A 20,146-nucleotide genomic window follows, 5' to 3' on the forward strand; every position below is an offset into this window, starting at 1 on the left:
TAGCAGGTACTTCATCTCCTGCAGGTCCTGGTAGGTGGCCTCTCTGTCGGAGTCCCCGAATATCGCCTGCTGCTCCTCGTATGCTCTCTCATGGTTCACAACAATCACCCTGCCTCGTCACATCCTGTACATCACTACTGTGGCACACTGTGAGACAGCCTAGCAGGTACTTCATCTCCTGCAGGTCCTGGTAGGTGGCCTCTCTGTCGGGAATCCCCGAATATCGCCTGCTGCTCCTCGTACGCACTCTCCTGGTTCACAACAATCACCCTGCCTCGTCACATCCTGTACATCACTACTGTGGCACACTGTGAGACAGCCTAGCAGGTACTTCATCTCCTGCAGGTCCTGGTAGGTGGCCTCTCTGTCGGAGTCCCCGAATATCGCCTGCTGCTCCTCGTACGCTCTCTCCTGGTTCACAACAATCACCCTGCCTCGTCACATCATGTACATCACTGCTTCCCTGTGGCACACTGTGAGACAGCCTAGCAGGTACTTCATCTCCTGCAGGTCCTGGTAGGTGGCCTCTCTGTCGGAGTCCCCGAATATCGCCTGCTGCTCCTCGTACGCTCTCTCCTGGTTCACAACAATCACCCTGCCTCGTCACATCATGTACATCACTACTGTGGCACACTGTGAGACAGCCTAGCAGGTACTTCATCTCCTGCAGGTCCTGGTAGGTGGCCTCTCTGTCCGAGTCCCCGAATTTCGCCTGCTGCTCCTCGTACGCTCTCTGCTGGTGCACAACAATCACCCTGCCTCGTCACATCCTGTACATCACTACTGTGGCACACTGTGAGACAGCCTAGCAGGTACTTCATCTCCTGCAGGTCCTGGTAGGTGGCCTCTCTGTCCGAGTCCCCAAATATCGCCTGCTGCTCCTCGTACGCTCTCTCCTGGTGCACAACAATCACCCTGCCTCGTCACATCCTGTACATCACTACTGTGGCACACTGTGAGACAGCCTAGCAGGTACTTCATCTCCTGCAGGTCCTGGTAGGTGGCCTCTCTGTCCGAGTCCCCGAATATCGCCTGCTGCTCCTCGTACGCTCTCTCCTGGTGCACAACAATCACCCTGCCTCGTCACATCCTGTACATCACTGCTTCCCTGTGGCACACTGTGAGACAGCCTAGCAGGTACTTCATCTCCTGCAGGTCCTGGTAGGTGGCCTCTCTGTCCGTGTCCCCGAATAACGCCTGCTGCTCCTCGTACGCTCTCTCCTGGTGCACAACAATCACCCTGCCTCGTCACATTCTGTACATCACTACTGTGGCACACTGTGAGACAGCCTAGCAGGTACTTCATCTCCTGCAGGTCCTGGTAGGTGGCCTCTCTGTCCGAGTCCCCGAATATCGCCTGCTGCTCCTCGTACGCTCTCTTCTGGTGCACAACAATCACCCTGCCTCGTCACATCCTGTACATCACTGCTTCCCTGTGGCACACTGTGAGACAGCCTAGCAGGTACTTCATCTCCTGCAGGTCCTGGTAGGTGGCCTCTCTGTCCGAGTCCCCGAATATCGCCTGCTGCTCCTCGTACGCTCTCTCCTGGTTCACAACAATCACCCTGCCTCGTCACATCCTGTACATCACTACTGTGGCACACTGTGAGACAGCCTAGCAGGTACTTCATCTCCTGCAGGTCCTGGTAGGTGGCCTCTCTGTCGGAGTCCCCAAATATCGCCTGCTGCTCCTCGTACGCTCTCTCCTGGTTCACAACAATCACCCTGCCTCGTCACATCCTGTACATCACTACTGTGGCACACTGTCATACAGCCTAGCAGGTACTTCATCTCCTGCAGGTCCTGGTACGTGGCCTCTCTGTCGGAGTCCCCGAATATCGCCTGCTGCTCCTCGTACGCTCTCTCCTGGTTCACAACAATCACCCTGCCTCGTCACATCCTGTACATCACTACTGTGGCACACTGTGAGACAGCCTAGCAGATACTTCATCTCCTGCAGGTCCTGGTAGGTGGCCTCTCTGTCCGAGTCCCCGAATATCGCCTGCTGCTCCTCGTACGCTCTCTCCTGGTTCACAACAATCACCCTGCCTCGTCACATCCTGTACATCACTACTGTGGCACACTGTGAGACAGCCTAGCAGGTACTTCATCTCCTGCAGGTCCTGGTAGGTGGCCTCTCTGTCGGAGTCCCCGAATATCGCCTGCTGCTCCTCGTACGCTCTCTCCTGGTTCACAACAATCACCCTGCCTCGTCACATCCTGTACATCACTACTGTGGCACACTGTGAGACAGCCTAGCAGGTACTTCATCTCCTGCAGGTCCTGGTATGTGGCCTCTCTGTCGGAGTCCCCGAATATCGCCTGCTGCTCCTCGTACGCTCTCTCCTGGTTCACAACAATCACCCTGCCTCGTCACATCATGTACATCACTACTGTGGCACACTGTGAGACAGCCTAGCAGGTACTTCATCTCCTGCAGGTCCTGGTAGGTGGCCTCTCTGTCGGAGTCCCCGAATATCGCCTGCTGCTCCTCGTACGCTCTCTCCTGGTTCACAACAATCACCCTGCCTCGTCACATCCTGTACATCACTACTGTGGCACATTGTGAGACAGCCTAGCAGGTACTTCATCTCCTGCAGGTCCTGGTAGGTGGCCTCTCTGTCGGAGTCCCCGAATATCGCCTGCTGCTCCTCGTACGCTCTCTCATGGTTCACAACAATCACCCTGCCTCGTCACATCCTGTACATCACTGCTTCCCTGTGGCACACTGTGAGACAGCCTAGCAGGTACTTCATCTCCTGCAGGTCCTGGTAGGTGGCCTCTCTGTCCGAGTCCCCGAATATCGCCTGCTGCTCCTCGTACGCTCTCTCCTGGTGCACAACAATCACCCTGCCTCGTCACATCATGTACATCACTGCTTCCCTGTGGCACACTGTGAGACAGCCTAGCAGGTACTTCATCTCCTGCAGGTCCTGGAAGGTGGCCTTTCTGTCCGAGTCCCCGAATATCGCCTGCTGCTCCTCGTACGCTCTCTCCTGGTGCACAACAATCACCCTGCCTCGTCACATCCTGTACATCACTACTGTGGCACACTGTGAGACAGCCTAGCAGGTACTTCATCTCCTGCAGGTCCTGGTAGGTGGCCTCTCTGTCCGAGTCCCCGAATATCGCCTGCTGCTCCTCGTACGCTCTCTCCTGGTGCACAACAATCACCCTGCCTCGTCACATCATGTACAACACTGCTTCCCTGTGGCACACTGTGAGACAGCCTAGCAGGTACTTCATCTCCTGCAGGTCCTGGTAGGTGGCCTCTCTGTCCGAGTCCCCGAATATCGCCTGCTGCTCCTCGTACGCTCTCTCCTGGTGCACAACAATCACCCTGCCTCGTCACATCCTGTACATCACTACTGTGGCACACTGTGAGACAGCCTAGCAGGTACTTCATCTCCTGCAGGTCCTGGTAGGTGGCCTCTCTGTCCGAGTCCCCGAATATCGCCTGCTGCTCCTCGTACGCTCTCTCCTGGTTCACAACAATCACCCTGCCTCGTCACATCCTGTACATCACTGATTCCCTGTGGCACACTGTGAGACAGCCTAGCAGGTACTTCATCTCCTGCAGGTCCTGGTAGGTGGCCTCTCTGTCCGAGTCCCCGAATATCGCCTGCTGCTCCTCGTACGCTCTCTCCTGGTGCACAACAATCACCCTGCCTCGTCACATCCTGTACATCACTGCTTCCCTGTGGCACACTGTGAGACAGCCTAGCAGGTACTTCATCTCCTGCAGGTCCTGGTAGGTGGCCTCTCTGTCCGAGTCCCCGAATATCGCCTGCTGCTCCTCGTACGCTCTCTCCTGGTGCACAACAATCACCCTGCCTCGTCACATCCTGTACATCACTACTGTGGCACACTGTGAGACAGCCTAGCAGGTACTTCATCTCCTGCAGGTCCTGGTAGGTGGCCTCTCTGTCCGAGTCCCCGAATATCGCCTGCTGCTCCTCGTACGCTCTCTCCTGGTGCACAACAATCACCCTGCCTCGTCACATCATGTACATCACTACTGTGGCACACTGTGAGACAGCCTAGCAGGTACTTCATCTCCTGCAGGTCCTGGTAGGTGGCCTCTCTGTCTGTGTCCCCGAATATCGCCTGCTGCTCCTCGTACGCTCTCTCCTGGTTCACAACAATCACCCTGCCTCGTCACATCCTGTACATCACTACTGTGGCACACTGTGAGACAGCCTAGCAGGTACTTCATCTCCTGCAGGTCCTGGTAGGTGGCCTCTCTGTCCGAGTCCCCGAATATCGCCTGCTGCTCCTCGTACGCTCTCTCCTGGTGCACAACAATCACCCTGCCTCGTCACATCATGTACATCACTGCTTCCCTGTGGCACACTGTGAGACAGCCTAGCAGGTACTTCATCTCCTGCAGGTCCTGGTAGGTGGCCTCTCTGTCCGAGTCCCCGAATATCGCCTGCTGCTCCTCGTACGCTCTCTCCTGGTTCACAACAATCACCCTGCCTCGTCACATCCTGTACATCACTACTGTGGCACACTGTGAGACAGCCTAGCAGGTACTTCATCTCCTGCAGGTCCTGGTAGGTGGCCTCTCTGTCCGAGTCCCCGAATATCGCCTGCTGCTCCTCGTACGCTCTCTCCTGGTTCACAACAATCACCCTGCCTCGTCACATCCTGTACATCACTACTGTGGCACACTGTAAGACAGCCTAGCAGGTACTTCATCTCCTGCAGGTCCTGGTAGGTGGCCTCTCTGTCCGAGTCCCCGAATATCGCCTGCTGCTCCTCGTACGCTCTCTCCTGGTTCACAACAATCACCCTGCCTCGTCACATCCTGTACATCACTGCTTCCCTGTGGCACACTGTGAGACAGCCTAGCAGGTACTTCATCTCCTGCAGGTCCTGGTAGGTGGCCTCTCTGTCCGAGTCCCCGAATATCGACTGCTGCTCCTCGTACGCTCTCTCCTGGTTCACAACAATCACCCTGCCTCGTCACATCCTGTACATCACTACTGTGGCACACTGTGAGACAGCCTAGCAGGTACTTCATCTCCTGCAGGTCCTGGTAGGTGGCCTCTCTGTCCGAGTCCCCGAATATCGCCTGCTGCTCCTCGTACGCTCTCTCCTGGTTCACAACAATTACCCTGCCTCGTCACATCCTGTACATCACTACTGTGTCACACTGTGAGACAGCCTAGCAGGTACTTCATCTCCTGCAGGTCCTGGTAGGTGGCCTCTCTGTCCGAGTCCCCGAATATCGCCTGCTGCTCCTCGTACGCTCTCTCCTGGTTCACAACAATCACCCTGCCTCGTCACATCCTGTACATCACTACTGTGGCACACTGTGAGACAGCCTAGCAGGTACTTCATCTCCTGCAGGTCCTGGTAGGTGGCCTCTCTGTCCGAGTCCCCGAATATCGCCTGCTGCTCCTCGTACGCTCTCTCCTGGTTCACAACAATCACCCTGCCTCGTCACATCCTGTACATCACTACTGTGGCACACTGTGAGACAGCCTAGCAGGTACTTCATCTCCTGCAGGTCCTGGTAGGTGGCCTCTCTGTCCGAGTCCCCGAATATCGCCTGCTGCTCCTCGTACGCTCTCTCATGGTTCACAACAATCACCCTGCCTCGTCACATCCTGTACATCACTACTGTGGCACACTGTGAGACAGCCTAGCAGGTACTTCATCTCCTGCAATCCCCTGGTAGGTGGCCTCTCTGTCCGAGTCCCCGAATATCGCCTGCTGCTCCTCGTACGCTCTCTCCTGGTTCACAACAATCACCCTGCCTCGTCACATCCTGTACATCACTACTGTGGCACACTGTGAGACAGCCTAGCAGGTACTTCATCTCCTGCAGGTCCTGGTAGGTGGCCTCTTTGTCCGAGTCCCCGAATATCGCCTGCTGCTCCTCGTACGCTCTCTCCTGGTTCACAACAATCACCCTGCCTCGTCACATCCTGTACATCACTACTGTGGCACACTGTGAGACAGCCTAGCAGGTACTTCATCTCCTGCAGGTCCTGGTAGGTGGCCTCTCTGTCCGAGTCCCCGAATATCGCCTGCTGGTCCTCGTACGCTCTCTCCTGGTTCACAACAATCACCCTGCCTCGTCACATCCTGTACATCACTACTGTGGCACACTGTGAGACAGCCTAGCAGGTACTTTATCTCCTGCAGGTCCTGGTAGGTGGCCTCTCTGTCCGAGTCCCCGAATATCGCCTGCTGCTCCTCGTACGCTCTCTCCTGGTTCACAACAATCACCCTGCCTCGTCACATCCTGTACATCACTGCTTCCCTGTGGCACACTGTGAGACAGCCTAGCAGGTACTTCATCTCCTGCAGGTCCTGGTAGGTGGCCTCTCTGTCCGAGTCCCCGAATATCGCCTGCTGCTCCTCGTACGCTCTCTCCTGGTTCACAACAATCACCCTGCCTCGTCACATCCTGTACATCACTACTGTGGCACACTGTGAGACAGCCTAGCAGGTACTTCATCTCCTGCAGGTCCTGGTAGGTGGCCTCTCTGTCCGAGTCCCCGAATATCGCCTGCTGCTCCTCGTACGCTCTCTCCTGGTTCACAACAATCACCCTGCCTCGTCACATCCTGTACATCACTACTGTGGCACACTGTGAGACAGCCTAGCAGGTACTTCATCTCCTGCAGGTCCTGGTAGGTGGCCTCTCTGTCCGAGTCCCCGAATATCGCCTGCTGCTCCTCGTACGCTCTCTCCTGGTGCACAACAATCACCCTGCCTCGTCACATCCTGTACATCACTACTGTGGCACACTGTGAGACAGCCTAGCAGGTACTTCATCTCCTGCAGGTCCTGGTAGGTGGCCTCTCTGTCCGAGTCCCCGAAGATCGCCTGCTGCTCCTCGTACGCTCTCTCCTGGTTCACAACAATCACCCTGCCTCGTCACATCCTGTACATCACTGCTTCCCTGTGGCACACTGTGAGACAGCCTAGCAGGTACTTCATCTCCTGCAGGTCCTGGTAGGTGGCCTCTCTGTCCGAGTCCCCGAATATCGCCTGCTGCTCCTCGTACGCTCTCTCCTGGTTCACAACAATCACCCTGCCTCGTCACATCCTGTACATCACTACTGTGGCACACTGTGAGACAGCCTAGCAGGTACTTCATCTCCTGCAGGTCCTGGTAGGTGGCCTCTCTGTCCGAGTCCCCGAATATCACCTGCTGCTCCTCGTACGCTCTCTCCTGGTTCACAACAATCACCCTGCCTCGTCACATCCTGTACATCACTACTGTGGCACACTGTGAGACAGCCTAGCAGGTACTTCATCTCCTGCAGGTCCTGGTAGGTGGCCTCTCTGTCCGAGTCCCCGAATATCGCCTGCTGCTCCTCGTACGCTCTCTCCTGGTTCACAACAATCACCCTGCCTCGTCACATCCTGTACATCACTGCTTCCCTGTGGCACACTGTGAGACAGCCTAGCAGGTACTTCATCTCCTGCAGGTCCTGGTAGGTGGCCTCTCTGTCCGAGTCCCCGAATATCGCCTGCTGCTCCTCGTACGCTCTCTCCTGGTGCACAACAATCACCCTGCCTCGTCACATCCTGTACATCACTGCTTCCCTGTGGCACACTGTGAGACAGCCTAGCAGGTACTTCATATCCTGCAGGTCCTGGTAGGTGGCCTCTCTGTCCGAGTCCCCGAATATCGCCTGCTGCTCCTCGTACGCTCTCTCCTGGTGCACAACAATCACCCTGCCTCGTCACATCCTGTACATCACTGCTTCCCTGTGGCACACTGTGTGACAGCCTAGCAGGTACTTCATCTCCTGCAGGTCCTGGTAGGTGGCCTCTCTGTCCGAGTCCCCGAATATCGCCTGCAGCTCCTCGTACGCTCTCTCCTGGTGCACAACAATCACCCTGCCTCGTCACATCCTGTACATCACTACTGTGGCACACTGTGAGACAGCCTAGCAGGTACTTCATCTCCTGCAGGTCCTGGTAGGTGGCCTCTCTGTCCGAGTCCCCGAATATCGCCTGCTGCTCCTCGTACGCTCTCTCCTGGTGCACAACAATCACCCTGCCTCGTCACAACCTGTACATCACTGCTTCCCTGTGGCACACTGTGTGACAGCCTAGCAGGTACTTCATCTCCTGCAGGTCCTGGTAGGTGGCCTCTCTGTCCGAGTCCCCGAATATCGCCTGCAGCTCCTCGTACGCTCTCTCCTGGTGCACAACAATCACCCTGCCTCGTCACATCATGTACATCACTACTGTGGCACACTGTGAGACAGCCTAGCAGGTACTTCATCTCCTGCAGGTCCTGGTAGGTGGCCTCTCTGTCCGAGTCCCCGAATATCGCCTGCTGCTCCTCGTACGCTCTCTCCTGGTTCACAACAATCACCCTGCCTCGTCACATCCTGTACATCACTACTGTGGCACACTGTGAGACAGCCTAGCAGGTACTTCATCTCCTGCAGGTCCTGGTAGGTGGCCTCTCTGTCCGAGTCCCCGAATATCGCCTGCTGCTCCTCGTACGCTCTCTCCTGGTTCACAACAATCACCCTGCCTCGTCACATCATGTACATCACTACTTCCCTGTGGCACACTGTGAGAGAGCCTAGCAGGTACGTCATCTCCTGCAGGTCCTGGTAGGTGGCCTCTCTGTCCGAGTCCCCGAATATCGTCTGCTGCTCCTCGTACGCTCTCTCCTGGTGCACAACAATCACCCTGCCTCGTCACATCCTGTACATCACTACTGTGGCACACTGTGAGACAGCCTAGCAGGTACTTCATCTCCTGCAGGTCCTGGTAGGTGGCCTCTCTGTCCGAGTCCCCGAATATCGCCTGCTGCTCCTCGTACGCTCTCTCCTGGTTCACAACAATCACCCTGCCTCGTCACATCCTGTACATCACTACTGTGGCACACTGTGAGACAGCCTAGCAGGTACTTCATCTCCTGCAGGTCCTGGTAGGTGGCCTCTCTGTCGGAGTCCCCGAATATCGCCTGCTGCTCCTCGTACGCTCTCTCCTGGTTCACAACAATCACCCTGCCTCGTCACATCCTGTACATCACTACTGTGGCACACTGTGAGACAGCCTAGCAGGTACTTCATCTCCTGCAGGTCCTGGTAGGTGGCCTCTCTGTCGGAGTCCCCGAATATCGCCTGCTGCTCCTCGTACGCTCTCTCCTGGTTCACAACAATCACCCTGCCTCGTCACATCCTGTACATCACTACTGTGGCACACTGTGAGACAGCCTAGCAGGTACTTCATCTCCTGCAGGTCCTGGTAGGTGGCCTCTCTGTCGGAGTCCCCGAATATCGCCTGCTGCTCCTCGTACGCTCTCTCCTGGTTCACAACAATCACCCTGCCTCGTCACATCCTGTACATCACTACTGTGGCACACTGTGAGACAGCCTAGCAGGTACTTCATCTCCTGCAGGTCCTGGTAGGTGGCCTCTCTGTCGGAGTCCCCGAATATCGCCTGCTGCTCCTCGTACGCTCTCTCCTGGTTCACAACAATCACCCTGCCTCGTCACATCCTGTACATCACTACTGTGGCACACTGTGAGACAGCCTAGCAGGTACTTCATCTCCTGCAGGTCCTGGTAGGTGGCCTCTCTGTCGGAGTCCCCGAATATCGCCTGCTGCTCCTCGTACGCTCTCTCCTGGTTCACAACAATCACCCTGCCTCGTCACATCCTGTACATCACTACTGTGGCACACTGTGAGACAGCCTAGCAGGTACTTCATCTCCTGCAGGTCCTGGTAGGTGGCCTCTCTGTCCGAGTCCCCGAATATCGCCTGCTGCTCCACGTACGCTCTCTCCTGGTGCACAACAATCACCCTGCCTCGTCACATCATGTACATCACTGCTTCCCTGTGGCACACTGTGAGACAGCCTAGCAGGTACTTCATCTCCTGTACGAGGCCCTGAACAATGCGCGTTCCTTTTTCACATTGTGAATCTGACACTTAAGGCGATTGGTGCATGGAAAATATTACGACAAAACTAATTTAACTGTACATATTTATTTTTGATGCTTCTTTTTAGGACATAATATACCTAGGATATTTTTAATAAACTTTTTTTTACTGAGTTATGTCATTTTAAATGCATTTATTTTTATTCCAAGCCAGAATTATTTAGAAAACACATAATTATGTTAAACTTAAGTATAGTTCAAGAAACGAGTGTACGAATAGGTTTCTGCGCATATAAAAGTAAGAAGAAAAAATTTTCATCAAAATTACAGTTTAATATTGACAATTTCCATTGATCACTTATGGACTACTTCAGGAGCGATTTAAAGAATAAATTTAAATGAAAATGAAAACATAATTGGCAGAACACTATTGAGTTATGTATATATTTTCATATCCTTTTGTTTTTTATACGATCCGACTCAAAACATGCCCTCTGGAGTGACAGTTCTAGTGCTGCGTGTAAAACTCTCGCCGCCGGGAAGAATGTCCTCACGACGTGGCGCTGAGGGTGGCGCTTGTCGCAACCAGGTAGTCCGGCGGAGCTCCGGCCGGCGGGCCGCAGCCTGCGGGTGGGGAGGGGGAAGAATGGGGTGTAGAGGGATTACGAGAGAAGACCGAAGAAACGAAGGGTCTGTCAAGGTCGCGCTCATGGAGCTAATATACAGTAATACATCTGGAGAGGACAAGGGAAGGCCAGCAGAGGATGCTTGGTGAAGCCGGGTATCGGCTTCCTACGCTGGAAGAAAATGAAAAAGAGCCAAACTCGCCTCGCGCGGCCAAAGAATCCTCCAAACTAAACTCGCAACAGCTCCGAAACTATCAAAACAATCAAACTGAAAATTTTACTGGAGTATCTATAAACATTTTTCCCCACATCGCTTTAATATTTTTTTCGAAACATGAATGCTTTCATTTTTAAAAATTAAATACTTATTTATTGCCAAAATTTTTTGTGATTACGCAGAGTAAATTACAACATCGAAGAAAAAATTTTGTTTGCAATTGTAAGTGGGGGACACTAGCGTATGAAATAAGTAAGAAGCCTCAAATTTTATTTATATACCCCTTTTTGACGCATTCAACCCCATACTTTTATTTTTACAGAGAGTTGAAGTGGGAATAATGTTTCAGTGGGTAACACTACCGACATATGTCTTCGGAACGCACTTCTTTTTGTTATTATACATCTCAAAATTTATAATTTCATCCACAACGTTTATAAAAACGAATTCTTACTTACCTCATTTAATCTATTACAAACCTCTTGTAATATACGTGTATTAGCAGAAGAACCAACGTAACATGCAAACCTTAGGTAAACACTGGTAGAGAATTGTTTGGAATAACTGTAATGCTATGCATATACTGACAATGTAAGAAACTTCCAATTTTATTAATTGTTTGCATAAGAATTAATAATTTTTAAAAAATCATAGAATAGGCCTTTATAGACTGAAAACATTTCACGTAGTTTCAAGTCGCGTACATAAAAGTTTTTTAATATATATATAATTACCAAATATTGTTGAATATATTTAACATTTTTATACATGTTACAACACACATATAATAACAAACCTATATAGTATATAAAAAGACAAACGCCAAATTTTAGCATTTTGTATTTCTTTTCTCTGTGTGAATAAAATAACAGTTCTTAACGTAGTTGCTAATACTGTACTATATTTCTAAAAAAAAAAAAATTACGAAAACCCCTGACATCGTCACCATAACAATGATAAATTTGCAAAATAATTAAGGCACATTTTTTAATGCTACGAAGCACACTCTTAAGAGAAATGTTTTAAACTTATGTTGGGATGTAACTAATATCTTAAAAGCATTCTGAAACCGTTACTTTGAGGGAAACCTTAATATACCGAACACCATACCATCCTTTAATCGAGTACGATTTTCGCTTCTTAAGACCCATTTGTCTTCAAAATGCACTGTACTGTGTAAGTAATAAATCAGTCTTAAAATCAGTTAATTATTTTATCTTCCTATTTCGTATTCTAATTGAGATAAATATCAGATAAGCATGTGTTACTTGTATCACGACATCAAGGTATTATTTATCAGTAATTAATATTTCATTTTATTTTTTTGTTAACTAATGTGCATAGGGCAGTGCACTAGACATCACTACCTGTGTGTAGTGTTGCGTTACACTTTTTAACGCATCAGAGTTTACATAAAATGATAAATTCAAAATTTCGTTTAAAAGTATAAATATCAGCGATCAATTTAATTAATGTCCAGTATAACTCAGTGAGTAAAACATTCGGAAATATGTATAGGACCTGTTAACCTAAATATTTGTTAACAATTAAACTGAACTAAGATGTGTTAGAGTGGTTTTTTCTCTGTCCGTATATTAGAGGTATGGAACATCAATAAATATAGTTTAAAAAACTAAAGATACATTCTTTTAAAGATTATCAAACTAAAAAGTTAAAAATAATTTTAAAATTTAATTTATGACAATAGTATATAAGCAATACTAGTATAAATGAGAAAAAAAGCTTGAGGCGCTTTGTGCCATATTTTTTGTATATTAAGCGCCCCATGATTTTTTCTCATTTATACTAGTATTGCTTATATACTATTGTCATAAATTAAATTTTAAAATTATTTTTAACTTTTTAGTTTGATAATCTTTAAAAGCATGTTTCTTTAGTTTTTTAAACTATATTTATTTTTAACTTTTTAGTTTGATATTCTTTAAAAGCATGTTTTTTTAGTTTTTTAAACTATATTTATGTATAATTATCATAGGGCCGACACTACCTATTACCATCTGAGATAACTATTTGGAGTTGCAAAGTCACAAAGAAATGGTAAAGTCTCTCCGAATCATTTACAGTTAGATGTATGGATATAATCTTAGAATTTACCAGAAAAAAAAAAGAAAAAAAAACAATTTTCTTTCCAGGGTGGCCGGGAGTAGAACCCACGATCACTGAATCCGAAAGCTGACGTAGTCGCGCGCCTTAGACCGCTCGGCTAACGAACATGATGGTTTCGTGGGACATTTTACAGTGATAAGCCACTCACTCTTAGTCGAAAGAGTTACAGACGGACAGACAAACAAACATACAGGTGAAGCTAATATAAAGCATGTAATATAAATATAGTTTAAAAAACTAAAGAAACATGCTTTTAAAGATTATCAAACTAAAAAGTAAAAAATAATTTTAAAATTAAATTTATGACAATAGTATATAAGCAATACTACTATAAATGAGAAAAAAGCTTGAGGCGCTTTGTGCCATATTTTTTGAATATTAAGCGCCCCATGCTTTTTTCTCATTTATACTAGTATTGCTTATATACTATTGTCATAAATTTAATTATAAAAATTAATTTTTACTTTTTAGTTTGATAATCTTTAAAAGCATGTTTCTTTAGTTTTTTAAACTATATTTATTTTTAACTTTTTAGTTTGATATTCTTTAAAAGCATGTTTTTTAGTTTTTTAAACTATATTTATTTTTAACTTTTTAGTTTGATATTCTTTAAAAGCATGTTTTTTTAGTTTTTTAAACTATATTTATGTATAATTATCATAGGGAAATGAGTTACCGACACTGCCTATTACCATCTGAGATAACTATTTGGAGTTGCAACGTCACAAAGAAATGGTAAAGTCTCTACGAATCATTTGCAGTTAGATGTATGGATATAATATTAGAATTTACCGGGTAAAAAAAACATTTTTTTTTTTTCGGCGTGGCCGGGAATATAACCCACGATCTATGAATCCGAAAGCTGACGTCACAGAAGTCGCGCGCCTTAGACCGCTCGGCTAACGAACGTAATGAAATGGGTGGGACATTTTACTGTGAAGAGTCACTCACTCTTAGTCGAAAGAGTTACAGACGGACAGACAGAGTTACAGACGGACAGACAAACATACAGGTGAAGCTAATATAAAGCATGTAAAAATACGCATCTGTCGCCCATTTACTTTAAATACAGAATTATAAACTACATATTGTGAAAACATTCTGCAGCAGTTTTTGCTGAACGGAAAAACACGGATGAGAAGACAGACGAAATGTGTTTGGTAAGTGATTTTTCGTCAAATGAAATGGAACAGGACAGTGCTTATCAGAATGAAATTACAGAACTACTTTTGTGCAAGGAAATGTATTTTTCAAAGACATTTCAAGAGAAATCACCTTTAAATGAAATAGATCTTGCTGACATGGAAGAAATAGACTTAGATTTAGAGGCCAGGCCCCTTTCAAGTGACGAAATTTCTCTTTAAGGGCTGAAATATGTTTCTGGCTATATAGCTCACCGTTTCAGAAATAAATATCCTGACCTTGGCACTACGGATTTCAATTCGGAGGACGATAGCTGGATACATGTACAATCAAAGGGTAACTTAAAATGTCCCACTAATGAATTTTTTGAATTAATAAAGATCGCTGAAATGTGTTTTGATAATATTCATGGCAACAATTTGTGCAAAAAAGAGCGGATTTTTGAATCACTGACTAAAATTATTTGCGGAACTACTGAAAATAAATATCCAGAAGAAGTTATATACTGTTTTGTCAGGACAAGAACGTATATGCGTATCAAGTATTTGAACATGAAATATTTTAACGAACAAGACCAAAAACGCAAAGAAAGAAATAAGATGAGGAAAACTACCCTCTAAGATTTTTCAGTGTGATAGTGTCCACTTTCCTTCACCATAATATGTATGTTCATAATTTATTTACGATGTTTTTTAATTACTATATTTAAGAAAAGCATTTATTGTGAATATCGCAGCAATTATGTAGGGCTTAAGGTATTTATTGTATTCCAAATATTGAGTATGTCATTTTTATTGCCTTTATTAAAAATAATATATATATTAACAATGTAACAAAATTGCGATATTTTTGTATTGCTATTGCAATTTCGTTTCTTGTAAACATTATTGTAGACTTTTTCATATTGAAATTAAATTTGCTATAGGGTTGTTTGTACTTTAATTTTACAGTTATAAGATTTTTTATATGTTGTTTACTGTTTACAAACATTTGAAAAATATTTCCTTAAACATATTTCCATTTCCATGGCAATAGTCTTGTTAGCTTTTCGGGTAACTCTTCTACATGGATGATAAGATGGTGCGACATCTAAAACATATCACACCACCTTTACATAACTATAAAACTAAGAGGTGTTTTCTTTACATAATATTAAAGCACAATGTTTCCTTGTGGCGTAGGTGATTTAGAATTTCCATTTATCTAGAAAAATGGGCTTTCAGAATGTTTTTTAACACACAGTGTTTGGAAAGGTTTTTGAAGAAAAAAATTGACTACTTGTTTTATTTTTTTGCAGCTGAATTCGGGCACTTGCATGAAATATAATTAATCCGTAGGAAGCGCAATGGTTTAAAGTATTGATGTTGAAGATTTGAAAAGATTTATTGAAATAGTGTGAGAGAATGAGCGAGTTGAGTGAGAAGAGTGCGGGAGTGACCACATGACGTCTGCGCAGTTGCGGACAAAAAATAATCCATTCCGCCTCCCCATGGCGAAGAATGAGTGAAAGAGAAACCTGATAAACCTTCCCCTCCTCCGGGCACGATAGAACCTTATCGGCTGTGTGTTAGAGTGAGAGCGAGATACAACCTTCGAGGTTTTGTTAGTTCCCGCTAGATGGCAGGCCGCAGAGCGACCACCAGCGACACCCTTCCCGTATAAAGGCCATCTCGCCACTGACGAGCTGGAACTAAGCTCCTGACCTCCCTACATAGTAACGGTCACCCACATAGGCATCTAGACTCTGGACGATGAAAAAATAATTTTTTTGGTTATTGCATCAAATATCATCTCAATTTAACATTTTACCATAAAAATGCAAGGTTCAAGAAAAAAAATTTAAAACCTAAATCCTAAACTACTACGTTAACAGTAGCAAAGGTTAGCAGAGTCTAAATGTCCGCAGGTAGTTACACAGTAGGCGTACGGACTTCACCTTTACAGTTTTTCACTTGTCGTCTCAAACTGTCGATACGTGTGAACCAAACATGACTTTTATCGCAGCGAAACTTCATACGAGATGGATTCTTCGTACATTTACTTCTCTCGTGTCTTCGTGCATCATGGGAAAAAGCTAACGACATATCGCAGTAGCCGCAAGGATGTATAATCACAACGAAGACGAAACTTTCACACTCGAACCAGATACTGATGTTACTGCTGTTCTACCAATTCCCGGAGTAGGTACACTCAAGTGCGTAGATTCATCGTTGTTGCGGCGAAATCTTTACTTTCGGCCGCGCAGCACGACATTTGCATGTCTTCAACTGTGTTTTCCTGTTATCTCCTCTGCAAACAGCTTGTTTGGCAAACTCCCGCTGATCACAGGTATGGGGTTGCTGCTCTCCAAAGACGCATAACTCTACTAAACAATTTCCCTATTGCAATGTTTATGTTTTATTTCTGTATTCATTTCTTACACACTTATTAACAGGTACCATTTGGAAAGAAATGTCATAACTTATTTTACATAAGTCTTAAAGAAGAAATGCTTGTCCGTCTGCGCAGGGATACTCCACTCCACTACTGCAGCCATTGCAACATGGGAGCAAGAGAGCTTCCAAGGGGAGGGTCGGTAGGAGAAAATAGTTTTTAATACATGTGGACCACAAAACACAGTAAAAAGGGTAAAATAACCCTTGAAGGGTGTCTTACAGCAATTGCCAATTAATCCTGTGAAATTATTAACACAGATTCTAGTAACAGAAGTCATTTTAAAGTAATATCTCGCTATTAGGTTTGTGAGGAATCCAGAATGTTTGGTTATATGCACTTAATTTCAACATTCGTAAAATTTTCAAACCATTTTGAACCTTGTTGGTTATAATAAACAGATTGAACAATGATTAAGAATCATAGATAAATAAAAAATCTTAGATGATTTTAAAAATTAAATTTAAATTACAATAAAATACAATACGAAACTAGCTTGCGTATACTCGATATGTCATATTCTATTAATACCCCATGCCCCATTTCCTTTGAGACATTGCAATGCTCGTAGGGTTTGCACTTGCTGTCTACGTGATGGAGATGACGCATGGACATGCAGGAGAATGCCCCCAGTGGCAGGCACGGACACGAGCTGGTGGTTACCTGGATGTCGGGGTGAAGCGACAGGCTGGACAGAGTGAAGCTGGTGCCTGATGTGGTCGTGTCGTGTCCCTGAGAACAGACCAGTCCGCATTGTGACCTTACCAGATCATATTCTTAAACAACATAGTGTTTATTTTCTATTATACAAAAGTATAAAAAGATAATAAACAGATTATTTACAATGCAACATTCCTCAACATTACGTGCAAGATAATATAAAACTGCAAATATATTTAAAAAATTCCACATTACCAGCAATTGTTTTTACAGCAACTGATTGGTAACAATAATGAGTGTTTAATCTCGTTACCAATCTAAAACTGGAGGCCTATGATCGAATGCCAGGACATCTAAAGATTCCCATCCTATTGCAATTGCGTGTGTCGTAGAGCTGTCACTGTGCCACTTAATTGTAGGTTTTCATGGCACAGGTCATTTTCTTCATTTTTAAAACAAGTAAATATTTTAGGATTTTTTAACTTGAAGATACATTTTACACTTGTTAGGGTTTTCAATATGCTACAATGCTAAAACACTTAAAAGAAAGTTACAAGAATAGATAATTGTTTAGAAAGGCAGGGGCCTGGAGCTGCAGGGTCACACAGCCCCAGTCCGCTGCTCGAGCGCGACCATCGCGTGACTCTGTGACCTTGGCCGGGCCTTGTCCTGTCATCGCCAGGCTTGCTGTGTGTTTGCAACTGGCTGGTGTAGTTCCGGCTAAGTTTAGGATGAAGGAAGTACTTCAGGTGCTTTGCGGCTGACATGTTTGCAACGAAACCCCGCGCGCCGTGCTACGCAAGTTTACTTCAAGTTAGATGATTCATGCAATAGGGTATTTTGATTCAATACAATTACTTGGACACACGCCATTGCAGTTTAGCACGGTCATGGGAAATATTCAAGAACGCAAATTAAGAACCAAAAATGAAAACATAAACCACACAGAACAAGTCTAAATAAGCGGATGCCAAACAGATTAACCCAGCGATGATCCTGGACAACTCAGACGAACACATTCACACAGCACATGTATTCCGTGGAAGGTAGTCAGTCTGTGCCAGATGTCAATTCCCGAAATGTCGCAACTGTTTTTGTTTTTTCATCGGAAACATACTGTGTTCGTTGGTGTTGTCGTGTTGTTTATAATATCTGTTCATCTTCATCGTTGTGCTCGTATATTTTCTGCGTTGTCCAGGTTTTGTTGTCTATCTGCATTTACTGTTATTGTTTCAACTGCCTCGTGGTTGCTAGTCCCCTGTGTTCGTGTGTGCTGTTGTTGTTGTGTTGTTCATGATACCTGCTCAGGTTCATCGTCGGCTTTATCTGTGTGACACCAGTGATTCAGACTGGTTCTCTGTGGGTTTGTGTTTCATTTTTAATTCTTAATTTGCGTTTTTGAATTCTCCCCATGATAAGCAGTGGAAAACTAATGGAATATGATCAAGAAATTATATTAAAACTACGTTTACAAGATTGAGTCTAATTCACATGTGAGTTCTGTCCATGTGTTCAAACTCAAGATACATAACGTACACCTTGTTCTATTGTGAAACGAATGAAAAAATAGTTCACTTAACAAACTAAGTGCCATTGCTATCGGATGTTTATAACATTGTTTAATTTTATACTTTTTCCTGATATATTATATCCACTATTATTATTTGGTACATCGGTCAGTATTTTATCACGCAACACCAGGGCCGTAACTGGGGGGAGGGGAGGGGGGGCAAGCGGGGCATACGCCCCGGGCGAAAAGCTGTGGGGGCGCCGAAATAGCTTGCATTGTAATTCCTACTACAACTGGTAACTGGTAAAAAAAATTTTAACTTGCATGCCAGGAATGTCTAATCTGATTTACAATATAACGTCTCAACATATTTAATGAACAAGTCTAGTGATTATACGGACTATTTTATGGACATAGTGGGTTCATGCATGGATGTTACAGTAGCACAGAAACTGTTACATGTAGGTATGGAAAATGCTTAAATAGCACCATTTTTCCGTGGGAGGGCCCCCGGACCCCCCGCTTTATTGGTGTGGTATGTGCAAAAAAAGAGAGGGGGGGCGCTTGAATCCATTCATGCCCCGGGTGCCAGAGACTCTTGTTGCGGCCCTGCGCAACACAAATTATAAAATGAACGCTTCACAAACTAGTAATTACTAACTAATAACATGAGACAACTGACCTCGAACATGAAGGTGTCCACTTCTTCTCGCAGTTCTTGGTCGGTCAAGGTCAGGTTGTCTTCCGCTGCCTCCAGCAACATGTCGAGGAAAGCTCTGCGCTTTTTTGCTCCTGGGGAAGAACAAGGCTGTGTCGTGAACACAGGGAGTGTAACCATCGCCCGTTCAGCTGTCTGACTGCGTGCATGATGGGTCTAGTAACTGAATACAATCCTTGCGTGTTTCTATATCGAATCTGATGCAGTCAGAGAAACAATAACATATTTTAAGCTTAGATTATAAAAGAGACCGATGTATAAAATGCGTGTTAAACTGAGTGCAAATACATGCAACCAACAAAAAAAATTAAAGACGTATTATTTTTTTTATTTACAATGCCACACTAGAGTGTTAAAAGAAAATATCAAAACATAGGTGCGTGAAAACAAAATATTTTGTGCAACGAGCTCTGGAAGTAACTATAGTTTAGTGTATTCTCTCTCCTATGTCAATTATTGGCTGTTCAACCACTTACATATTGTGGACTGAGGGTGTGTCAGAACATGAGACCGTTGTAATTAAATACAGCTAAAGAAACAAGATTTTGACAGTCATGCTTAGACACGTTTACGAAGGAATATATTTGCGGCATCTAAAATATGGAATGCTTATCTTAAATTAGGAGAAGTTCATCCCTTTTACTGTGTATCAGCTCTGAAGTTTCACTGCCCAAACTATTCATAGCGTTTCTTCAGATCCACCCAAGTCTCTGACCTCAGTTTAAACAGAAGATCTTCAGAGTCACGTTCATCAACAGCAAACATACATGTCGAGAAGGTGGCCATTTGTTACTCTCCTTAACAATTTGCCCAACTGAACAAGGACACACACATTAT

General features: G+C 45.8%; 1 protein-coding gene across 1 annotated transcript in view; it reads right to left on the reverse strand.

Annotated features, from left to right (window-relative positions):
* The window catches only part of LOC134535419 (cytochrome P450 4C1-like), a 95,968-nt gene that overhangs the window by 17,132 nt on the left and 58,690 nt on the right, over positions 1–20,146 (reverse strand). The window contains exons 9-10 of the mRNA XM_063374499.1: positions 19,274–19,383; positions 17,085–17,153 (exon numbers count right to left, since the gene is read on the reverse strand). Coding sequence (XP_063230569.1) covers positions 17,085–17,153; positions 19,274–19,383 — 179 coding nt within the window. The remainder of the gene's footprint in view (positions 1–17,084; positions 17,154–19,273; positions 19,384–20,146) is intronic.

The sequence above is a fragment of the Bacillus rossius genome, chromosome 8, assembly GCF_032445375.1.
Source record: "Bacillus rossius redtenbacheri isolate Brsri chromosome 8, Brsri_v3, whole genome shotgun sequence".
NCBI classification, from domain to species: Eukaryota; Metazoa; Arthropoda; class Insecta; order Phasmatodea; family Bacillidae; genus Bacillus; species Bacillus rossius.